We start from the raw sequence: 22,391 nt of genomic DNA on the forward strand, positions 1-22,391 counted from the left end.
ACGACACGCTTGATTTAAGTTGCTCTCTAAACATGGATAAAAATGAACATTGTTACGTATATCCAACGACACTTGGTTTATAATTCTTTTCTACAATCTTCTTGTAGCAAAACAATACACGATAACAAAAATTTGATACAAGTCATACAACCATACAACATCCTCCGGATTTTGGAAAACAAAATGAGTGGTATGATGGGCCATATAACCAATGTATGGGATTCCAATTCATTTTTGTGCTCTTTCATGTATATAGTCCCAAACCAGTATCCATCAGTGGTGCAATTATTGGATTGGGTCTGAGTTGAACCAAGAAAAGTTTTCTCCTTTGGGATATCAAACTAATCCCATGCACTAGGAATCCGTCTTTTTCTCTGGCCCAGCTGTGACTAAAATCAGAAACTGTAACATGTTTACAGAATTAGAATTGCATTATTGATAAATCCAAAATCTTGGCAAAACTGCACCAGAATTGGCATCTGCTAGCACCCAACTGTAGACACTGTTCCTTCAATTTGAGTATACATCAAAGCTAGCTTGCAACAAGTGAACAGAGACACATTGACATAAAACAATGGGAAAACATATGGGGATCGATGGACTTCATCTATCTAATGCAGTTTTCATTTATGGGTTCGATGGCAGTTGGCAAACAGAAAACTATTATTGTTATGATTCTAATGGAAGAGCCATGCATGGTGATCAGTTCTTTCTTACAAATTAAGATTCAAGATGTTGCAGAAGAGAAGCTGCCAAGTGTAATATTATATTTTCTCCCCAATTATTGTCTTTGACTATTTCTATAATTAATTGTAAAACCATTTTCCAAGAATTTAACTGCAATGGTTGGAGAACTCGGAGGGTTGACTTCTCTTTTGAGTTATGGCTATGTCAGGAATCTGTAAATTGCTAGAGTTGACCTTTGTTTTAGTCTGCACTTGCTCTGTAACATCAATTTTAAAATGAGGCTGCTGCTTCTTCCAATTTTTGATACTCTATGTTTCATTTCTGCAACCTTAAACTTTTTCTGAGATTACTGGTCCTTCTCTATTTCTTTCTTCGTATTGATTTTTCCTTAAAGAGCTCAAATTGATCAAAGCTAGTCTGATTGGAAGTTGCTGTCAATCATCATTCATCAATCATGTACAGCAAGCTAGTCCCACCAAAAATATCCAGAAGTAAAGTAGAGGACTGTGTTGTTGCCAAATAGAAAAGGTAGAGGAATCTGTTGGCCTTGGCACTAATATCAACTGCATAATATTCTGGTCATTTTAAACTTAACATTCATTCAAAGGTTCAATACATTTCACTAAGAGTTGTAGTTATAAAGCTCCCGGATATTAATAGGTGAGCAAATACTTTCATCTCCATCAAGCAACCTCTTAGCTATGATGACATTAGCAGCCTCTGTTGGATGGTAAGCATCCCAAAACACATACTTGGATCGATCACCACACAGGGAAGAGCTTGAATTCCTGCTCATGAAGCAAACGAATGGTGGAAAGTATCCGCCACAACACGGTGCATCGGCATCCATAAACCCTAACAAATACCAAACAGATTTTTTTTCTATATATTCAGAAGTGGTTTAATAACAAATACCAAACAGATTGATCAAAGAGATGAAGAAAATGATCAAAATAGTAAAAATAAGCAGCAAAAGGGTAGCTGGTTTACCATATTGATGATAATTAACTATGATCTCCATGAAGATGTCATAGGAATTTGCATACACAAAGATTGCTTCAGGACCCAACTCCTGGTTCAGTTGATCCAAAACTCCATTGAGTTTCTTATTGTAACCTTGGATCAAATCATTCACTTCACCAAAGCAGTGACCATTTGGTAAAAGATTAATGGCACGAATGAAGGGTATGCAACCCAATGGTCCAACTCCAACCACAATGAACTTTCTAGCTCCCAACTCGTGCAGACGCTTCACACAGAAATAATTAACTTACATATAATTAAGGATCAATAATATTGTAAATATTAGTATTGTTCAGCTTAATGGATTGAGTACTGGTTTAAGTTGAGTGTACCTTGAGTTGCTGTGTCAAGTTAGAGACCATGAAATCTTGAAACATGTTGGGTGAGACTTTGTCTTGAGCAAAAAATGGTATTGACGGTTGGACATAGTTGAGAACATCGTTGGATCCAATTGTGAGCGAGAAGATTGCCTTCTTTAGAAATTCTCTGGTGCTTATCTCTCCCATTACATTTACCATGTAACTTCTGCTTTGCTCGAAATTATTAACTTGCTCACGCAGTGGGACTCTTCCAATCTGTAAACATTATTACCCATTAATCTGTGAAACTGATCAAATGAATGGTTTCATTTATAGTATCAACTATTTAACTTCAAGTACTCACAAACAAAAACCCTGTTTTATCTAATATTCCGGAGGCTCCAGATGCATAGTTAATTCCTCTGAGAATTGAGCTGGCTTCAGTGTCTGGGGCTAGATAAGGTGGTGGAAATGATTTGGCTCCAAGTTCTTGACCTGATTGAGTAGAGCACACACAGCTTAATTAGTAAATGAGTAAGTAGTTTAAAGATGGTCTTATATAATCGTGACAACCATGCAAAAACCCAATTCAACTCTCTACCCTACAGCCAGTTAGTTAGTAGATCATTATATATAAACTTCTTCGAAATGTTAGACAAAGTCCTAGATCATATGAACTGGAAAGTTTAGTAAATTCTACACTCAAACTCCCTTCTCCATGTGAAGTGTGATCTATTTTGCGGAGAAGTATGAATGAAATGTAAATTTTTCAATCTGCACACAGATAAGAAATGGTAAATGGAATTATTGACTATCTACGGTCTCATTTGTTTGTACCTTGGCATCTACGTGTCCGTTGGCTTAATTGTTTACGTTGCATATCGGAGATGACCTTTCGATCTTCTCATATTTTTCGTGAAGAGAATAAGGTTGTAGATGCTCTGGCTAATCACGGTACGTCATTAACACAGCTGGTTTGGTGGGATTCACCTCCTCATTTTATTTTGTCATATTGTAGTAGTGATTTTATGGGTCGTCCCCAATTTTGGTTTTCATAGTTTTGTTTTGTTGTTATTTTATTATGAGAGGTTATGGTCTAATCTCTCTCTCTTGATGTTTCTCTCTTTTCTTTTTTAATATATAAGAGTGTTAGGGGGTCATTCCTCTCTCACTTATTTTTCAGCCAAAAAAAGAAATGGTAAATGGAATTAGAAAATCATTTTATAACAATGTCAATCAAACTAACACACAACGTATGATCGTGACATAACCATAACCAAACGGCGATTTATTAATCTCCACTCCAATATCTTTAGAAGTGACCATATGATATAACACTTGATAACAGTAGACGTACACAAATATCTGTATAATTGGCTTAATGGCCCCCGTATTAATTTTGTTCAAAGATATTAGTTACAGCTACCACCAATTATGTATGGCAATATTATCCCTCAAACTGAATTTTGCCATAATTAGTATTTTGTACATATAGATCTAAGACCATTAATGCCTGATAGGTTTGGTTGGATATATCAATTATCAAACATAATATATGTTGCATATGATTTGATTTACCTATGATGTCCGATATGGTTCGACCATTTGTGAATCTACCGGTGGGTCGTCCACCGGAAGCCTTAAAATCGATGCCATAAGGAGGAGAGTCGGCTTTCGAGAGCGTGAAGATGTAGTCATTGTTTCCTGCATCAACCAGAGAGTCCCCAAACACAAACGAAGTGAAAGCAAAGCAAAGGGAGGCCTCCAAACAAAGAACAACGAGAACTGCACACAGAAGAATGTACTGAGTTTTCTGATGGACCTCCATTGTCATAGAACAACCACATGCATTAGGCTACAGAGTTATATATATCTTTGATGAACGTACTTCATGACCAGGTAACAGAATCTTTGAAGAGGTCTAGTAGCAGTGGTGCATGACATAACTATTTGGAATTGGTCTTTGATGATATATTATCTGAAAACGATTACTGGGTTTACTCAATGAAGTAGGAATATGACAAAACACAGTGATCGATTTCGTCTAGATCTGTGCATAATCATTAATTACTTTCACCCAAACGCCGTTCTTAGTAGGGTTTTGATCGATCTATCACGTTAAATAATATAACCAATTAGCACGTAATAATTAACTTGTTAATTATTTGCTTTAGCTGCACTTTGAATCTTTCAAGATTTGGTGAAAGGTGTTTGTTGAGTATGTTTTGCTTGACATAAACCGATCGATTAAAGAGTACTGCGGTACTGCCCCCAAACTGCCCCCAAATTGCTTGCATTCAAGTGATTCAACACTCCAAATGGACGTAACACTCTCTAGCTATAGCAAATATCTATTAACGAATTTTTGCTGTCTATATATACCATCAAATGAGAATAACATCTTGACGAAAAGCAAAATATGATAATAACATCAATCCACCTTGTCTCCCTCTACCATGTGAGGTGCAAGCTTTCATTTTCACCCAAAAGAAGAAAATTATGGGAAAAAAGAAGAAGAAGAAGAAAGACAAGTTATATATTTCGTATTTTAATTCCTCATTATTATTCATCATCACAAAAAAAAATTGTTTTCGAATAGAATAAAACAACCCATAGTACAGAACTAGGTTAATGAATGAAGCTGTGTTAATTTGTTGAAGATATCATACTACTTGACTCACTTGTCATTGTTGCTAATTGATTATCGATCACGTCGCACACAGTACGTATAATAATCAGCCCCAACCATATGCTACATCCAATAACAAAAATAACCTAATTTCATTCTCATATTGATGATATATGAAAGTAAGCATCCCTTCCCGGCCAATTAATATCACTTACGTTTTATGCTAAGCATGTTGTTTAATTTACTCTAAACTGGTATACCCAAAACCATGACATTTTCAGTACTCTCAAACCTAATAGCATGAACTGAAGCCTGTTATAACTTCATTTTCAATACCCAAATTATTGTTTTAATTTAATAAAGTCGGTATATATGTCCAAATTTACCTAATTATTATTAGAACTAGCCACAATAACAGATAAAAGCTCCCTCACTTGAAGAATGAAATCTTGTTTATGGATAATGATATGAATCAACTTCATCAATCAAATACTAATTAGTTCTGATTGTGAAACTCATACCTCAAACCCGTCCAATGCACGTCTGTTTGACAAAAGCCGCATAACCTATGTATATAGATGATTTGATTATGTTTCTGGTGCCATTTAATTTGGTGCGGCAGCTGTCACTCTCAAAACCCTAATTAAGCAGTGCCATAACAATAGTGCTGCCTTCATGATTTAGATTCCTCGAAGAAGTATTCATCTAAGCGAGTGTATGATTGCCAGTATTTTTCTTATAATTTCTGATCGAATACATAGGTATCTAACTAGCATTCTCGATTGCTTCATCTAAGCACTCGATAACTGCAATGAAACGAACAAAGTAAGCCATAATTACAATGTCGAGCACCCTCTATATGTCAGTTGTAATACAGGTATGCATATATCCCAACACACTAGCTTGTAACATTCCTTAAAGTAATCTGTGAGATTCTTCGGACATCAAATAGATCAATCGCAGCCGGTCGATGCTCACAAGTGTTCTGCTGCGTACTAGCCAATGTGCTAGTGTAAATGAAGAAAGAAATGCATGAGTAATCTAGTCTGTAGGATTCTTCGGACAAAATGATCCATTGCAGCCGATCGATGCTCACAAGTGTTCTACTGCGTGCTAGCCAATTAGTTAAGAGAGGTCGTTACTTAATGCACAAATGGTTGTCACAATTCTGTGCATTATATTAGGTCAGCATGAACTAACTATATAAGCTCATGTCCAGCTGTGATTTCAGTAATTTGTCCTAATAGGAAATTAGTTCCTGCTAGAAATTAGTTACAGATCCTTTTCTCTCTACCTCTTTCTTCTTCAATCTAAGCATTAACAATGTATATATAGCTAATTAAGGGACAAAAACTATCCACCGATCGATCTTAGTGAGTGTTTCATTTAGGACCAATCGATAATAGAACTTAGATTTGTTTCTTCAGATCTTAGGACGGTGGGGCGTGGTTGTCTCCCACAGGGATAGGAGTCATGTGGACTAAGACTACCATGCAATAACTCTTAGAGGTTTGGGAGCACCGATCTTCATTTTTCATATCATAATTTGATTAATTAGTAGAGATTCTTGCCCACATTGATGAGCTAGTTTGGCAACTTTGAGCTACAAAGGATGAGTTGTAACCTAGTGGATGAGAAAAACATGTACCCAAAACTTCTCATTCGCAAGAAAAAGGCATCCATTTTGTGGAATGACAGAAGAAACAACAACAAAATGTGATTGGAGATGTTTTTCTAGTATAATTTTGCTACGAAATTTTTTCCCAATTCCATACAAGGGGGGAGGTTCAACTACCACCTACCCTTTTCCTCTTGGCCAACAAACCATGTTAATGAACAATCAATATAACATTTAACTCAGCGCTATCTCTGTTGGTAACTTGCACTGTCAACCCTAGCCTCTCTCTTTCACTCACTGTTTTTATTTTTAGAGATCTTCAACTCTCCCACACGCTTCCATTCAAACGTAACATGTTAGAGTGTTGAGGAGGAGCTAGGGGAGGGTAGAGTGAACAAGCTTAAGTTTGCTTCACCCATTTGGAAGACTCGTATACTCGATCAAAAGCTAGCTTAGCTTAGCCATGAGTCCATGACCCACTTCGTCCTAGTTTTCTCCCGTTTCCATTATTGGCTGTTTTCCCTATTAAGATAGCAGGAGCTGAAAACACACTAAACCAGAGAGCTCTACTATATCTATGACAGTGTGGTGACATCTCTCTCTCTCTCGTCGTCTAGAGCTTTCAGTTTGAGGGTTGGTGTGTGTTTCGGGTCCTGAATGGATGCAATGGGAAAAACCAGATCGGTTCTTACATTGACAGGAAGATTCATAAACGAGGCTGTTAGCTTCTTCGTCTTCTCCATTCTCGACCTCGTCGATTTCCTCCTGTGTTTTCTCTACAAAGTTGCGGACCTTTTCTTTGAAGCCGAATGGAAGCCTTGCTACTGTTCATCTTCCAAAGAGGTCATTACGAACAGCGGCAAGATCTTGGTCTCAGAGCAGGGCGAGTCGAAAATCGTCTGCCTTAGCTCGACGAAGCTACAGCTCGAGGAGATCTCAGATACACTCTACACTCGCCCTTCGCTCTTGTCCGAGGTCTCCAAGATGACTACGAGGGAGACCAAGAGAGGTTCCGCCGTTCGATCCTCGTTCACGGTCAACTCCACCATCGTCGAAATGCTTCAGGGAAAGATCGGCGGCCAAATATGCCATCCTATCTCGAGGTGGTCGGATTGTGACTGTAAATTCTGCACTTCTTGGACCTCTTCTTGCAAAGAAACCCTCTACGTTCGAGCTGAAGGACCCAAAGGTAAACGATCGAGCATTGTTTTTCTTCTTCTTTTTTTTGAAATAAGAGCTGGTGTAGTTGTGCTTAAACATTGTTTTTCTCACTTAATAAGATGTACATAACACTATCACATCATCAAGGTTTTGTTTTAGCGTATAGTCATGTCGTTTTTTCTCGTAATTAACATTGTCATGATTTGGACATTTTGTGTCAGATCATGATGCACGAGAGGATGTGCTATTCATTCATGGGTTTATTTCATCATCGGCATTCTGGACGGAGACGGTGTTCCCGAACTTGTCAAGCGCTGCAAAATCAAATTTTAGGTTTTTTGCTATTGATCTTTTGGGGTTTGGAAGGAGTCCAAAGCCAGCCGACTCTATGTACACCCTCAGAGAACACTTAGAAATGATCGAGCAGTCCGTGCTTGAGCCTCATAAAGTTAAATCCTTCCACATTGTTGCTCATTCATTAGGCTGCATTTTGGCCCTTGCCCTTGCCGTTAAGCACCCCAACTCTATCAAATCCCTCACCTTACTCGCCCCGGTATGTCATCAAATCGATCATTCGTAAATTAATTTGATATGTTACAATGTTACATCACTAGACTTTAGACGATTTCTAAACAAAATCTGTATCGAAAAATCAATTTTGGGAGTTCAACAAATTATTAACTAGAGTGTTTGTTTTCTTAATTGGTGCTTGTTAATTAGCCATACTTCCCTGTACCAAAAGGGGTACAAGCAACACAACATGTGATGAGGATGGTAGCGCCGAGGCGTGTTTGGCCCGTGATTGGCTTCGGTGCGTCCATTGCGTGCTGGTACGAGCACATCTCACGGACGATCTGCCTTCTCATTTGCAAGAACCACCGTTTTATTGAGTTTGTTGCCAAATTTGTGACTAGAAACAGGTAAAGTCATTAAACTAATTTGAATTTTTTGGATCAAATTAATTTAGTACACTAAGGTAGCTACTTTATGGAATATATTTAGTCACACCAACCAAAACCTATTTTCGGCACGAAATCGTTTTATTCTTATCTGCCATTTATTTTCCAAACTTTCCAAACGGTTCCCGTGGACCCTTTTTCATATTGATTGGCGAAACTCAGCCCCATCCGTAACCAGGAAATTAACACCATGCTGGTCACAGCTTGTAGTTGCATAGACCAGTCAATATGGGTCATCGTATTGGTTGTGCTACCACAGCTAGCTACAATAATATTTTCCTCTTTCACTTTCAGTAGGGCTCTGTTCCATACTTCCATAATACCCAACACTTCATTTTCACCTTCCAAACAAACTTTTAAGGCTGCAACTATACTTATTTATTGAACTATTTAGAGTTGGATGATACTACATGAGAAAAGAAAGAAATTAACTAATTGCTAGATTCTTGCTTTTTTTTTGTTTACAGGATGAGAACGTTTTTGCTTGAAGGGTTCTTCTGCCACACACACAACGCAGCATGGCACACTCTGCACAACATAATATGCGGCACTGCGGGCAAGATGGACGTCTACTTAGACACTGTTCGAGACCAACTAAAATGCGATGTCAATGTGTTCCATGGCAGAGATGATGAGCTTATCCCAGTTGAATGCAGCTACAATGTGCAATCGAGGGTTCCTCGGGCTCGCGTTAAGGTGATTGAGAAGAAAGATCACATCACGATTGTCGTTGGGAGACAGAAGGCTTTCACTAGAGAGCTGGAGGCGATTTGGAACAATTCATAACCGTACCAAGTGCATGGTTAAGAATATACAGAAATTGAAAAGAGATATCTTTTACGATATATTTTCGATCTTGAGGCGTTGGTTGATCGAGTATGTATGAATGTATGTATGTATGTGATGCTTTTTCTTTTCCAAGATATTAGACAGGCTAGGGATAAAAGCAGTGAGAATTCAAAATCTGATCATCAAGAACTGGGAGACTAAATGTCTTCCTCTTCGACGTACTTCAAGGAAGTCTCAGTGAGGATCGACTCAGCAAGCTAGAGGGCTCAGCCTTGTGAAAATGACTACCCTAGTAGTGTATTGTTGGGTAACAATATGCCCTAAAGTTTAAGACCTAAGTCATAAAAATGTCAAGTGTTCTTTTCTTTGGGTCCAGATAAAACTTCAAGAAGATAAAAGATTACATTTAGTACAACCCAGTCTGTGTTACAGTTTAATTTCTAGCTATTTTGCCTTTACATGCCTAATCGACGATGTAGCTTTCAATTTTTAGCAACTGAGTATATATGTTTAAAGATTAATCCAAGGGTTTCGACCTGATCAGACTAACCCCTAAACCCTAAATATGATAGCTGGATTGGCAATATTCGATCTAAATTTTACCCTTGTTCCTCTTGTTTTCTAAGCTAGAGAAGTCATTAACTAAGAGTGATGAGTGCACCTCTTATATAGAAACTCCTCTACCGGGACGAAACCGTACCCCTGGTTCCATTTTCAAACCTTATCACAAAGCACTGAAATCATATCGGACCCAGTGTGTTAAATGTTGTTACCTGATCCAGTGTAGAGTATTAGACCTGCGTACTGAAGTCTTGCCGGTGGAGTATAGCGACAGCTACTTCTCAACTTTTGCCAAATTAGTGAGTCTCTACATTATCGGCGCGTTGATCAATTCAGAATTCTAATAGCTACCATGGTCTGAACTGAATAATTGATAGAGAAAAAAAAAGCCAACCACATCCGTCCTCGATCATAAAAGAGTGCCAAAAATGTATATAGTCGAGGACATTCTTTACCTAGCTAGCTAGCGTAGCGATGAGGCTCACAAAACCAGTTAAGGAAAAAAGGGAAGAACTTGGGGCAATAACATTACTCTTGTGATGCTCGTGAGGTTAAGCAGTATATTTAGACCTGAACGAGAAGGACATTGTGAAGCTTCAAAATTGTAGGTGTAGAGTGAATACAAGAAGTAAATGCATGGATTTGCTGTTAGGTAATATCAGTTGAGGATAGTTATTGTTTTGCAGATCTGCAGCTAGAAGAGTCATGTAAAGTCATAACAAACTAAGAACAGCAGGAAGAGAGAACATGATGGTTCATAATAATACTGAGAGGGCTAGCCTAGCACGCACCATTCTCTTTCTTTCTTTCATTGAAATCGACCATGACTTTGCCCCATTATTTCTGGTATGAAATCCAGATTATAGGTAGGACCTGTGTCGACCCAAGTTTGACTCAGATCACTGCGTGATGTATATTTTTGTATGAGATCCAAACGTATGGTAATGTATGCATGCTTAATCACAAATGGCTTCTCATGCTTGAGTGTCGACAGTGAGCTGTCGACTAATGCATGGAAATTTCAATATATAAAACTGATCGATGGAGCGAACAAATAGTCGTTTATGTCCACACGGCTGGTATTCATGAAGTTTGGTGAAAGGAACAACCTACATTGCTTGGTGATCCAAGAAAACCATGATAAATATATCACTATAGCTACCTACAGCGTCTAATATTAGTCTATTAATTCTGATCTCCTTCCTGCATGCGTACGTAGTAATGCTGATTGTTGCTCAAATCAGCACATATTTATACATATGTCTGAGCTTAAAATAAATTTTATCGGACAATAGGTGTCTTGAGAGAACGTACAAGTGCTAAAATATGTGTGTATTTTTCGATAAGCTTAAAATCTATGACTTAGAGGCTAAAATAAGCCTACATGAAAATCAAGCAACCGTAAAACAAATTCGGATAGTTATCAGTTTATTATTAGCTAATTATCAATAATTTGATAGTTAATTGTAGTTAATTTGCTTGCTTATAAAGTTGTGCTAAGGTAGAGCTTGCATTGGAGAAGGAATATTGGATGTGGACTTGTGATCGAAGCTGTCAAGGTGGGTTCAATTAAGGAAGGCTACTAATCCTGATTGTCAGTTCCATAAAAAAATAATAATAATAATAAAAAATAAAAAACCTGATTGTCGGTTCATATATATGACAGGGAGCCCTTCTAGTGAGGACCCGTAAGTTGAGGACTAGTTAAGGACTTTTCCGTTTATGATTTAAAAGACCTATTTTTCGATCACATTTTAGCATCTCATCCGTTCAGTTTTTAGGTTTATATGTGTAGATCAACCATACAAATTTTCAATCAAATCGTTGATCGTTAAGATAACAAACTAGATCAAATGAATGGATGAACCAAATTTGTCAAATATGAATCGTTAAGACATTCATAAGTGTGATTTAATTAATGGACGAACCAAATCTGTCAAATATGAATCGTTCAAGTTCATAATTGGTTAATCACACTGATGAATGTCTTAACGATTTTTAATATAGCTGAAAATTTGCAGAAATAATCTACTCATAAATACCTATAAACTGAACGGTCAAGATGTGGATATAAGATCGAAAAGTGGGATAAGCCGAAAAGTCCTCAACTAATCCTCAACTTAAGAGTCCTCATTAGAAGGGTTTCCATATATGACATACGATAGAGAATGTAAATGTCTTCTAGTCCTATTTACACCAGAAAAACACAGTCTATCTTAAAGTTATGCTTCCTATTAGAAATGAAATATGATTCGGTCCCCTTAAGTGAATCAACACTTTTATTAGTCTTGATAAACATATTGTAGGCAACTGATCCTCAACTGAATCAGAAACACTAGGGCACCCATAAGCCATAGCCTTCTCTTTTGGGTTATCCAATTACTAAGGACACCCTACCTGACCCAACAAATTGATACCACCAACTTTGAGTAACCAAAACCAAGTAGCAAAGCGAAAATTTCATCACATTCATTTCTCAAAAGGAAAAGAAAGAGCAAGAAAAAGGGAGAAGAAGATCAAATCCACAATTCCCAGGAAGGGAGACTAGTTATCAAATCTTTGTATAAGAGCAGTTCTCATGGCCTCCTCACTTGTGAAACCATCAGGAACTCTTGCCACAACATCTTGAAGCATGAAGTCATTCACACTTGATATGCTTGCATGATGAATGTGTAGTTCAAGATCTTTGAGTGCATTCATCAGTCTGGCATTTGGATAGTCCTCATCATCTGGACACCGGACTCGAATCATGGCTTCGGAGCCTACAATCTTCACATCCACCTCTGTAGCAGCCGCAGCTCTATAAGTTAAGGAGTTGGTCATTTGACTATAGTCAAGAGTATTGTCACTCATAACACTCGATTTGTGTTTCTTGGGTTGTGCATGAATTTTTGCTTCCAACTCCTCAATCTTTGTCTTGAGGTTATTGATGTATACAACTGCATCAGAGAGTAAAGAAGCTTTATCCATCTTCGACACATTCGGAACAACAGATCGGAGAGCATAGAATCGGTGATTAAGCTTTTCACGTCGTTGTCTCTCGGCCTCCACATGGTTTATCGGTGAATCGCGCTCGCCTTTGTCAGATTTTCTTCTCTTTCTCAATCGAGTGCTTGATGTATTCTCAGAAGGCCCAGAGTCAGATGATGATCCACTTAGGTTGTTGACAGTTTCTTTCCTACCACCTTCACAAATCAACGAAAATTAACAAGGAGCGTAAAGAATAATGTTAAATGAACCACATTTAATTAAATGTTTTGGTTGAAAGACATATATGTCACATAAACTGACACGTAAGGTGAGTTAGCTCTAAATGATTCCCCAAAATGTCCTAGCATTGCTCGATCCCATAACAAATGAAAATACACATACTGTAGAACTTTAGTTTTAAGAAATAGGAATTTCGACTATTCACCTTGTGTCGTCCACTCCTTTTGATCTGATTCTGGAAACATAGTGTTTTGCAGCTGAGGAACATGAACATGACCTCGGTTTGAATTTGAGACGCTGCAGCTGGTTGTGATCTTGTCGAGTCCAAAAATCAACTTTGAGTTCTGCACAAAAAGCCAATCTTCCTTGTCACTTCCAAAGAGGCGAGTTCAATTACCCCATCGGGCGTAGGAATACAAACAAGTGTTTGAATTCCATACATGCGGGCCTCTTTAACTCTCTCACACTCATACAACTGAAACTCGTGATCTCCTGCCAACCATACAAAAGCACCGGAACAAAATGTACGCCCAACTATATTGTTATTCCCATGGCCCGCAGCAAAGGACTGTGTCAAAGAGAGGGAGTAGAAGTAGAACCACTCGGAATCAGTCACATCTCCATTGATGTCCATGTCCATGTCTTCCTGGAACAAAGCTTGGACTTGTCGGTTGATCCCCTTCTTCGGCGTCTGCAGTTCCAACCCGAATTTGGGCTGGTAATAGTTATCCAACTTCTTGGATGAGAAGTCTCTGGTGCCTCTGGAATGGCCACCGGCCCATGACAACGAAAGGACGCCGTTGCGGTCCTTGGAGGCTTGCCAGAAAATAGAGTAGACCCAAAGCTCCGGCCGATTTTGAACTATCAACTGGAGGCGTTGTTGAAGTGTGTTTGCAGAGGTTTCTTGACAAATGCTATAAGGTGGAGAACATGAGGAAATTATATTAATCTCTTCCATGTCCAAATTTAAGCTGTTGGAAATCAAGCTAACAAAGAAGCTCACTATCAAATTATCAGTATAGCAGCTAGCTAGAAGAGAGGCGAAAGATATGTGTAGCAGAGGAAGAAGTTGATGAGCTATATATATAGCTGGGTATAATTTGAGGTGATCGATAATAATTGATTCTGGGAAAGAAAGGGCCAAATGAGCTATCTCAATCTCAGTACGTACGTTACAAATTACAAATTTACAATTGTTGTGCTACGTGTTGTGAACAGAACTCAATTTCACACATGATAAACACACAACAGGTCAACAGTAGATTCCATGAATGTGTACTGAGTTTCTGTTTTGGGTTAACGAGTGTACGTTGCTTTTTCTGGAAATACATACTTTTGGATTCTTGTGTTTAATTTCTTCTTTCGACGTCCAAAGCTTCACCCTACTAATTAACAAACTAATCCATAATTTGATCGATCCTTAATTAACCCATTGACTCCAGTGCACTAATTAAGTCACTATCCCATAATCCCTAATGCAATCATCAATTAATTAAGCGTAGTAATAAGTACTTGTTACTCTTATATAGTAAAAATCAACAGAATCTCTTTTCTTTTTTTTTAAAAATCAACAGAATCTTGATCAAACCCATAAAATTAAGGGCTTCCCATGCATGAAAGGGTTTTAGAGTTTGTCAATAATTCAGGCAAGACTTTCAAGGGCGCTATCGCTCGTCGTTGTTTTAAGGAGACCGCATGGGATTTCAGGTCGGTGGTCATTGTAACGTACTCGATCTCTTGGTCTTCTAGAGCTGTCAAATTATTTGGGGAGAAAAATCAATAGCTAGGTACTAACGATCTAGGAATATCATGATGAAACGATTGAAGAGGAAAGAAAAGTCATTATAATTTTGATAATTATATCTTCGATCGTTTGTTCGTTTACACTAGACTCTCGTTCTCTTCAGATTCTTTTCAAATTTAGATCTAATTTTTCATTAGTTCGTAGATAATATAACGTATGGAGACAACAAGGATAAGAGAAAATTTGGCTAATGTTAATTTTGATTCACAATCTAAACCTTGTGTATAAGGTTAGCTCTTCTTTTTTGGTGAGTAAGAAGAGCTAACCTTAAAGATAAGAGAAAATTTGGCTGATGTTAATTTTGATTTATAATCTAAATCTCGTGTGCAAGGTTAGCTATTTTTTTTTTGTGAGTAAGAAGAGATAACCTTGTACAAGGTTAGCTCTTCAAGCACACAACTAGCTAAAAACAAGTTTTATTCGCTAGGTCGGCAATCAACGTGCGCATAGAATCTTACTTCATTGCCAGGCAGGGAGTAGGGCACCATACATGAGTAACATGACCATTTTTTTAGGTCCCTAGCTAGCATCGGAGTTGTGTTCATTGACGTAACGTGTGTGTAAGAGGTAATGTCCTTATCTGTTCATTGCACCTGACTTTAGTTCGTTTCTATCGTTTTTCATGTGTTCATAAACCAAATCCCTATTCTTCAAAAAAAAAAACCAAATCCCTATATATGCTTCTCAAAGTTATGTTTATAATACGCAATACATAATACCTAGTGATTGGTGAATCAGTATGTATATACGTGAATAAATTTAGATCCGATGCATCATATAATGATAATCGTTTAAGAATTCATAACATGATAACTAGCTTTACACTTGCAATGTTTAATTATGGGAAGTGAAATTCCACACTCTCCAAATTGAAATCCACACTCTCACTTTCTATTTTTTGTAACTTAAATGTTGTCCTTAGTGACTCAAAATTTATATTCTTATGAGAATGATGACTAAAAATAGAAAGTGTGAGTGTGAATTTCAATTTGGAGAGTTTGGATTTCACTTCCCTTAATTATTACTTCATGTTTAGTTTCACTGTTAATATGTATCATTTAATTTGCATGTGAAGAAATGAGTTCTCATGGGATAATTAACTACCGATGAGATTATGAGGATAACTTTGATCTTGAAAGATAAATGGAAAATATCCGTTTAATTAGTATTAACTTGACTAACTACAGCATACAGAGATTGTGATCGATAACTACTAATTACCTAGAATAATTAGGCTTCTCGAATAATGTACAAGAGTAGACATTCACAAAATGAAAAAGTCGATTTCTCACAAGGCTTTTAGCTAGATGACTCAAAATGAGCTAACCGATGAGTAACAATAGTAGCATCGAACATGATTGAAAAGAAAACCCTAAATGAGACGAGAATTCGATATTATGAAGAAGATCCTAGCTAGGATATTTGTATTTGTACGCATGCGTGATCTTGGTGTGGTCCATAGTTGCATTCACAGATTCACTCCCCACGTCCAAAAGCTCCGATCGAGGTCATGAAGCTTGTTGTCCTCTCCATTGATCTGTTTATGGTATCAAATTCAACGTATCACTTTAAATGTTGTAGCTATCTAAAGCGAAGAAACAATTGGACTGGTAATTGGAGTATATGTTGTCTAGCTACCACTTGTTCTGTATTTGCGTGGAATTGAATTCAAAGAACCCGTGTTCACTCAACAGTAGTTGGAGCTTTTGGCCGATCGAAGAAATTTAAGGAAACATGCATGACTTCTTCCTCCGGAGAAATTTTTGTGTGCGACCAACGCACGTCATGTATACTACCATTCACTCATTAGCAGACACGTATGAGCTTTTTTCCACATCATCGTAGCTGAAAATAGAGGAACAGAGTAGCTGGTTGGGTAGCTGACCCTGGTCGCACCAAAGCCGTGGCTAGCTGCGCTTGGTGAGATGGATAGAGAGGCCGGAGGAGAGAGAGGCGGAGCTTGGGGTTGGATTGAGGTGGAAAATGGGATGAGAGAGCCGGAGAGGACCTGGGTTTGGTTTTGGCCTGATCGGAGCCGGTAGCAACTTCCGATTACTTTTTCTTTTCTCTTTTCAGCGTGATGATGTGGAAAAAACCCACACGTGTCAGCTAGTGAGTGGATGGTCGTATACATGACGTGGTGCATTGGTCACACACAAGAATTTCTCCTTCCTCCGTGTATTACATTCGTCTGGATAATATACAAACTTTTGTTCCTTATAAATTTTAGTATATCAAGTTTTAAAAATATCATATTGGTATCTCATATTTCCATCCCGACCTAAAATCGGTATATATAGCCATTAAGATAACTAATTTACCCTCGGATCGAAAAAAAAGATGACCAATTTACCCTTAAATTCTCTTTTTTTCTTAATTTTTCTTCTTTGTTTTCATATTCCAATTTTCTTTTTTGGGCTTTTTATTATTTGTAGGAACGTGGAGAAAAAATTCATCGTTACTTTCTCTTTGCTAATAATCAATTCTTCATCTCAATCATCATTGAATGTCAATGGCAACAACAAGATCTTTGAGTGTCAACGGAAACAACAAAGATTGAATTTTTGTATGTTTCCCCTCTTCAATCTTCTTCAACTTTATAAAGGCCAACCCAAATCATCAAATTCCAAAACCTCTTTAATATTTTTAGAATATGAAAACAAATAAAAAAATTAAGAAAAAAGATAACTTAAGGATAAATTGGTCATCTTAATGACTATATATACCAATCTTAAGTCGGGATGAAAACATGAGATACCGTTCTGATATTTTCAAAACTTGATATACCAAAGTTTATAAGGGGCAAAAGTTCGTATACCATTCAGACGAATTTCTCTTAATTGATTGATTCTGCTATACATTATTTTTTTATTTATCAATTCACTGTTTCTGTTGAAATATGATTGAATCTTTGAATTTTCTACACGTACGGAAATACTATAACGTGACATTATTTTGTGTGGATCTTATAAGGGATTAAAAAAATATATATCAATAACAGTAACCTAGCTACACCACCACGTGTACCATGTTTCGAAACAACCTAGCTAAATTGTTAACTCTCCGTCTGAAACTTCGTTTGTTACAAATCACCAAGAACATTAACAAACACGTACGCTTGTCTAATATAAACAATTAAGTGGAATTGATCCTGCTTAATTGAATTACTTTTGGTGATAAATTCATCTAATTAATCAATTTCGACCGGTGTGTTTCCTCTCCCTATAATCAAATCCAAAATTAGTCTAATTTAAACAAGTACTTAATCTTACTCATAACTATTCGATCTTCTGGAGCTTGCAGGGGTCGTAGGAAAGTAAACAACGGCAGTTGCAGCAATATGTGATATATACGTGTGTTTCAGGAGGGAATAATGCATGCTTCTCAAAAGTCCTACATCGATCACAGTATGCGATCGACTTCTTTTGGCTTATTAGTGTCATGTCTATTTCCCTCTGTTTAAGCTACTATTCAACACGCCTTTCATTTCCTTTGCTTTTGACGAATAAGTTCATTCCCTTTTATTTCAAGACAACTAATGATTTGAAATCCTAATAATCTATGACCATTAGCGTATGTGTTCACAATCTAGAGCTCCTATATTTCCCAATAATTAATATTCTATTATCATTTATCAATTTTGGAGTTAGGTTCTCCATTTTGTAGTCCAACTTAGCTTGCGAGGCTCCGCTCTTGCTTCCATGATATCATTGATACATGTGATTCTAAGTTTCTAACCCTTGCACGCCGCTATTTCATGAACAAATTCTAACCCTTGTACATAGCTGTCCAGCTCACCTTTATCACGAGAAATATTACACACTGAGCTACATAGTGTAGTCAAATACGTGGAGAAATTTTTAAGTACTACGGGAGAACCACGTGATAGTTTAACGTGGTCTTACATTTTAATCAAATTTAGACATTTGAATTTTTTATGACTAAAATATTAACTAATATTTTATATTTTTTGTGAAATAACATTCATGGGTATTTAGCAAGTTCAACCTAGGGTCTAGGGTTTAGGGTTTAGGGTTAGGATTTAGGGTATAGGGTTTAGGGTTTAGGGTTTAGTATTTAAAAAACAACAAAACACCCAAAATAGTCTTTGACAAAATAGCTAAAATAATTTTTATGAAGAAAATCCACATGTCTAAATTTAATTAGAATGTAGGTTCACGTCAGACTGCCACGTGGTCCTCCGATACCACTGAAAAATTTCTCAAATACGTGCCCATGAGAATCATGAGATGTATCAGTAATTCAGTATCACACACAGAAATGAAACCAAAAGAAAAAAAAAATACGATGCATGAAGATGAAGAAAGAACACGGTAGTGGGCTGAAAATAATGGGCTCGGTAGTCCAATCATTCATATACCAACCATCCTACTGCAAGTCCATTACATTTAATTTTTCAATTTGCAACATCAAACATTACATGGCAATTGATAGTTTGATACTGGCTAAATATATAGCTTTTTATCTAAGGAACTTACAGAATATATACTACGTAGCAATTCATGTCAAACTTACCCACATTCCCCTACTAGGAACACCATCACACACCACAAACAACAAATAATAACCAGGTGGCGCCAACTCAGGCCTCGCAGGTGCGAAGCTCTCAACGCTGTAGTCATGGTTAGATTTAGAACCTCCAGGTTTCTTAGTCCTACTCTTGCGCACATCGCCCATATCCAAAACCAACAACCTCTGGTTCATAGCAAACGAATGTGTAGTAAACGACGGAGCCACCATCGTCACGTAGATCTTCTCCGCTTCGTAATTCACCCTAAACTCCACGTAAAATTTCTGCACATAACCCAACTCCGACCCCGGCTTCACGGAGCTTAACAACGGCCTCGACCTCGACGAAGGACTCAAGTACGGCGGAGAGAAGGTCTCGAGGCTCAGCTCAGTTGGGTAGAGCGAAGTGAAGTTATAGTTCGCGTTGGGGTTGCTGCCGCCGACCAGAACACGGCCGTCGGACAACAGATGTGCAGTTGAATGATAGAGACGAGGTATTGTCGTGGGAGTGAGGACCTCGAACCGGGATGATTCTTTATGCCAAGGTTTGTAGAGAACCGGGCTTAGAACGGGTTCTCTAGCAACTCCCCAACCCGCGGTTCCTTTTGCCGCGCCATTTATAATGAGCACATCTCCTGTCGGCAGCATAATCATGTCCCCCATTACTCTGTTTATCGGCATTTCCTCAACTTCCCATTTGGGATTTTCCGACGTGATTACTAATCGGCCACATGTTTTCGTTGCCGGAACAAACACTCCTGCGTCGGCTTTAACGTTGGCATCAGCCACTGTACCACCGCAGACCAAAACCTCAGCTTGTGCCGGAAAATTACTACCGCTACTCTTTTGCCCCACAAGACTGATCGGAAGCAGAGCAGATGAGCCGGTGCTGGGGTAGTTTCTAGAAACCCCACCGGGAAGCACCGGAAACCTCTTCACCACAATGTTGTTCACATAGTCGAGCAAGATTGCCCTATCGTTTGCGAAAACGAAGAGATTTCCATCGGGGGCTAAGTGTAGAAAAGGGTAGAGATTGTTGGGTACATATACCGAGTACCTTGTTTCTTCAAGAAATGGAAGACTGTGTATCTTGCTTTTGGGGACGAACTCGTAATTGAACTGAAACCTCCCGCCAATAATGACGACTCTGCCGTCGGGCAAGACTTGGTTGGAAGCGTACCATCTTGGTACATTGAGGCCATTCTGGTCTTCTTTCCAGTCGCAGTTAGCGCAGGGCTTGAAGCGCCTCACGACTCTTTCTCCAACACCATACCCGCCGGTTTGAATGAGCTCGCCGTTGGTGGACAATGCACCGGAGGAGCACCATGTATCGGTGGAAATAGTGAGCGGCCGGAAGTTCCGGTTTCCTGGGTTGAATTCTACCGAGTGAGCGTAACAGATTTGATCTTTAGCGCACCTTTCTTGTGGAAGAGTGAGGTTGGAAGGACCGGCGTCGGTTCTGTCGAAGACGATGACTTTGTCGTTCGGTAACAATGCCATGTGCATTGCCGAGACTCCAATGCTCTTCTTCAGCAGCTTCCATTTCCCATTGTGGATGGCTTGGCCGGCAAGGCCAACAGTGAAGAGCACCGAGCAGAGTGACAGTAGTAGCAAAACAGAGAATTTTGCTACCATGTTTTATTTTCTGTGATGAACAAGATGACCAGAACGCAATACTTATGTGAAAAAGTAAGAGTTGGGAGTGATTAGACATGAAGCATTACCCACGGAATCGAAGTATAATTACTCGTTGATTAGTGGGGAATCAGACATTTTTGAGTAATGAACTAATTGCTTGGCCAAAAAACAGAAAGAATTAGTCGGGTTCCAATGATTTGGCCGAGATATTACCAAGTGGGGATGTTCACACATGGTAGGTGAGCAGTGAGCTCTGAGTAGGTCACTGGATTTATGTAAAACCAAAGGAGCTAGGGTCCTAGGGACCATGGATGAGGCCGGCATATAGCTGTAAAATGATAATGTATGATGAAGACGAAGCCAATTCGATCAACCATGTTCCTTTTACCTTTTTCAAAAGAGGGTAAAGGAGACAAGGAAATAACTATATGTGTAAGTATCGTTGTATAAACTCACCAATTTAGCCATTTGTCGGTTGTAAATGGAAAATATATTGACTGGTAGCGGCTAGCGCCCATTGTTTTCATCAGGGAAGTGGACCAAAGATCTTAAGAATATAATGCATGCATGAACAATGTAGGAGCATTTAAGCCATCCTGGGTGGGAAACTGTGATCATTGAAGATGGTACTGGTTTAAGACGTGAAGTGGGTAAAAACATAAATGGAATGATGGAAAACTGACGAGAGGGAATGAGACTTTTCTGCAGAAGTTTCTCACTTTCGGTTTTGCGTACTATTTTCTGGGGTCATTTGAGTTTTGTTTGAAGCTAGCCAAATGATGGAAGCCATCCCAAAGTGTCGGTAACACAGTGCTTCGTGAATTCGGAGCTGGTTTTATAGTTTTATGCATATTGATGTAAATTTCATCTGCTATACTTCAACGAGTAATCAAAACACTACGTACATATGGGATCACAAACTCACTGAGGTTTGGTTTTCAGTAGTTAGTTATTCTCTACTGTCTGCTTTATTTTCTATGGAGGTTTTGGCTTTGTCCCCCTCTAATAACATGGGCGATAAAGAGGCTTTATGCCTTTCTTATCTCTTTTTTTAGGCAAAAAGAAAAAATGAACATGGTGGTCATTAGATTCATTAGATGCACGCAAACAGTACGTAAATCAAAAACCAAGTAAGAATTTGACAAAGATGCAATATAGTAGTACTATAGCTGAGACTCATTTTTGTAATTACATTTTTACTTTTCATGTTGGATATGTACAGAATACAGATCGAGTATCCTCAAAATTGATATAAGGATGCAGTTAAAGCACTAAAACTGTTCTCAAATTCTACTGAGTCCATTGTGTGCACCTCCAAATAATGATTTGGTCGCAAACAGCTGTAATTGTATGTAGGAAATCATAACAAAGAACTTGTTGCTCAAAATTCATCTCTTTCTTTCTAGCTAGCAGTAGATCAACTAGGGTTTTGTGACTCGGAACGAAAGTTGCACTAGAAAAGTCATCATGGGCAGGGGTAGGG

The 22,391-nt window shown here is 38.2% G+C and overlaps 4 protein-coding genes across 4 annotated transcripts; 1 reads left to right on the forward strand and 3 right to left on the reverse strand.

Moving 5' to 3' along the window:
* Positions 1 to 1,309: 1,309 nt before the first annotated feature.
* On the reverse strand, positions 1,310 to 3,837 carry LOC101292473 (GDSL esterase/lipase At5g41890-like). The gene is made up of 5 exons (XM_004309530.1): positions 3,588 to 3,837; positions 2,374 to 2,504; positions 2,043 to 2,285; positions 1,678 to 1,936; positions 1,310 to 1,542 (listed from the first exon to the last, which is right to left on the reverse strand). Exons 1-5 carry the CDS (start codon positions 3,835 to 3,837, stop codon positions 1,310 to 1,312), a joined length of 1,116 nt encoding a protein of 371 aa, XP_004309578.1.
* Positions 3,838 to 6,731: 2,894 nt separating this feature from the next.
* Positions 6,732 to 9,579, forward strand: LOC101303763 (2-hydroxymuconate semialdehyde hydrolase-like). The gene is made up of 4 exons (XM_004309489.1): positions 6,732 to 7,445; positions 7,639 to 7,970; positions 8,138 to 8,337; positions 8,844 to 9,579. The coding sequence occupies exons 1-4, from the start codon at positions 6,914 to 6,916 to the stop codon at positions 9,160 to 9,162; spliced, it is 1,383 nt and encodes a 460-aa protein (XP_004309537.1). The 5' UTR covers positions 6,732 to 6,913; the 3' UTR covers positions 9,163 to 9,579.
* Positions 9,580 to 12,270: 2,691 nt separating this feature from the next.
* Positions 12,271 to 13,894, reverse strand: LOC101292761 (transcription factor MYC2-like). Its single transcript, XM_004309531.1, has 3 exons — positions 13,322 to 13,894; positions 13,142 to 13,280; positions 12,271 to 12,911 (listed from the first exon to the last, which is right to left on the reverse strand). The coding sequence occupies exons 1-3, from the start codon at positions 13,892 to 13,894 to the stop codon at positions 12,271 to 12,273; spliced, it is 1,353 nt and encodes a 450-aa protein (XP_004309579.1).
* A 5,186-nt stretch (positions 13,895 to 19,080) lies between these two features.
* On the reverse strand, positions 19,081 to 20,905 carry LOC101293060 (galactose oxidase-like). Its single transcript, XM_004309532.1, has one exon. It carries the CDS (start codon positions 20,903 to 20,905, stop codon positions 19,262 to 19,264), a length of 1,644 nt encoding a protein of 547 aa, XP_004309580.1. The 3' UTR covers positions 19,081 to 19,261.
* Positions 20,906 to 22,391: the final 1,486 nt, after the last annotated feature.

This window comes from Fragaria vesca, unplaced genomic scaffold, assembly GCF_000184155.1.
Source record: "Fragaria vesca subsp. vesca unplaced genomic scaffold, FraVesHawaii_1.0 scf0512956, whole genome shotgun sequence".
Lineage (NCBI taxonomy): Eukaryota > Viridiplantae > Streptophyta > Magnoliopsida > Rosales > Rosaceae > Fragaria > Fragaria vesca.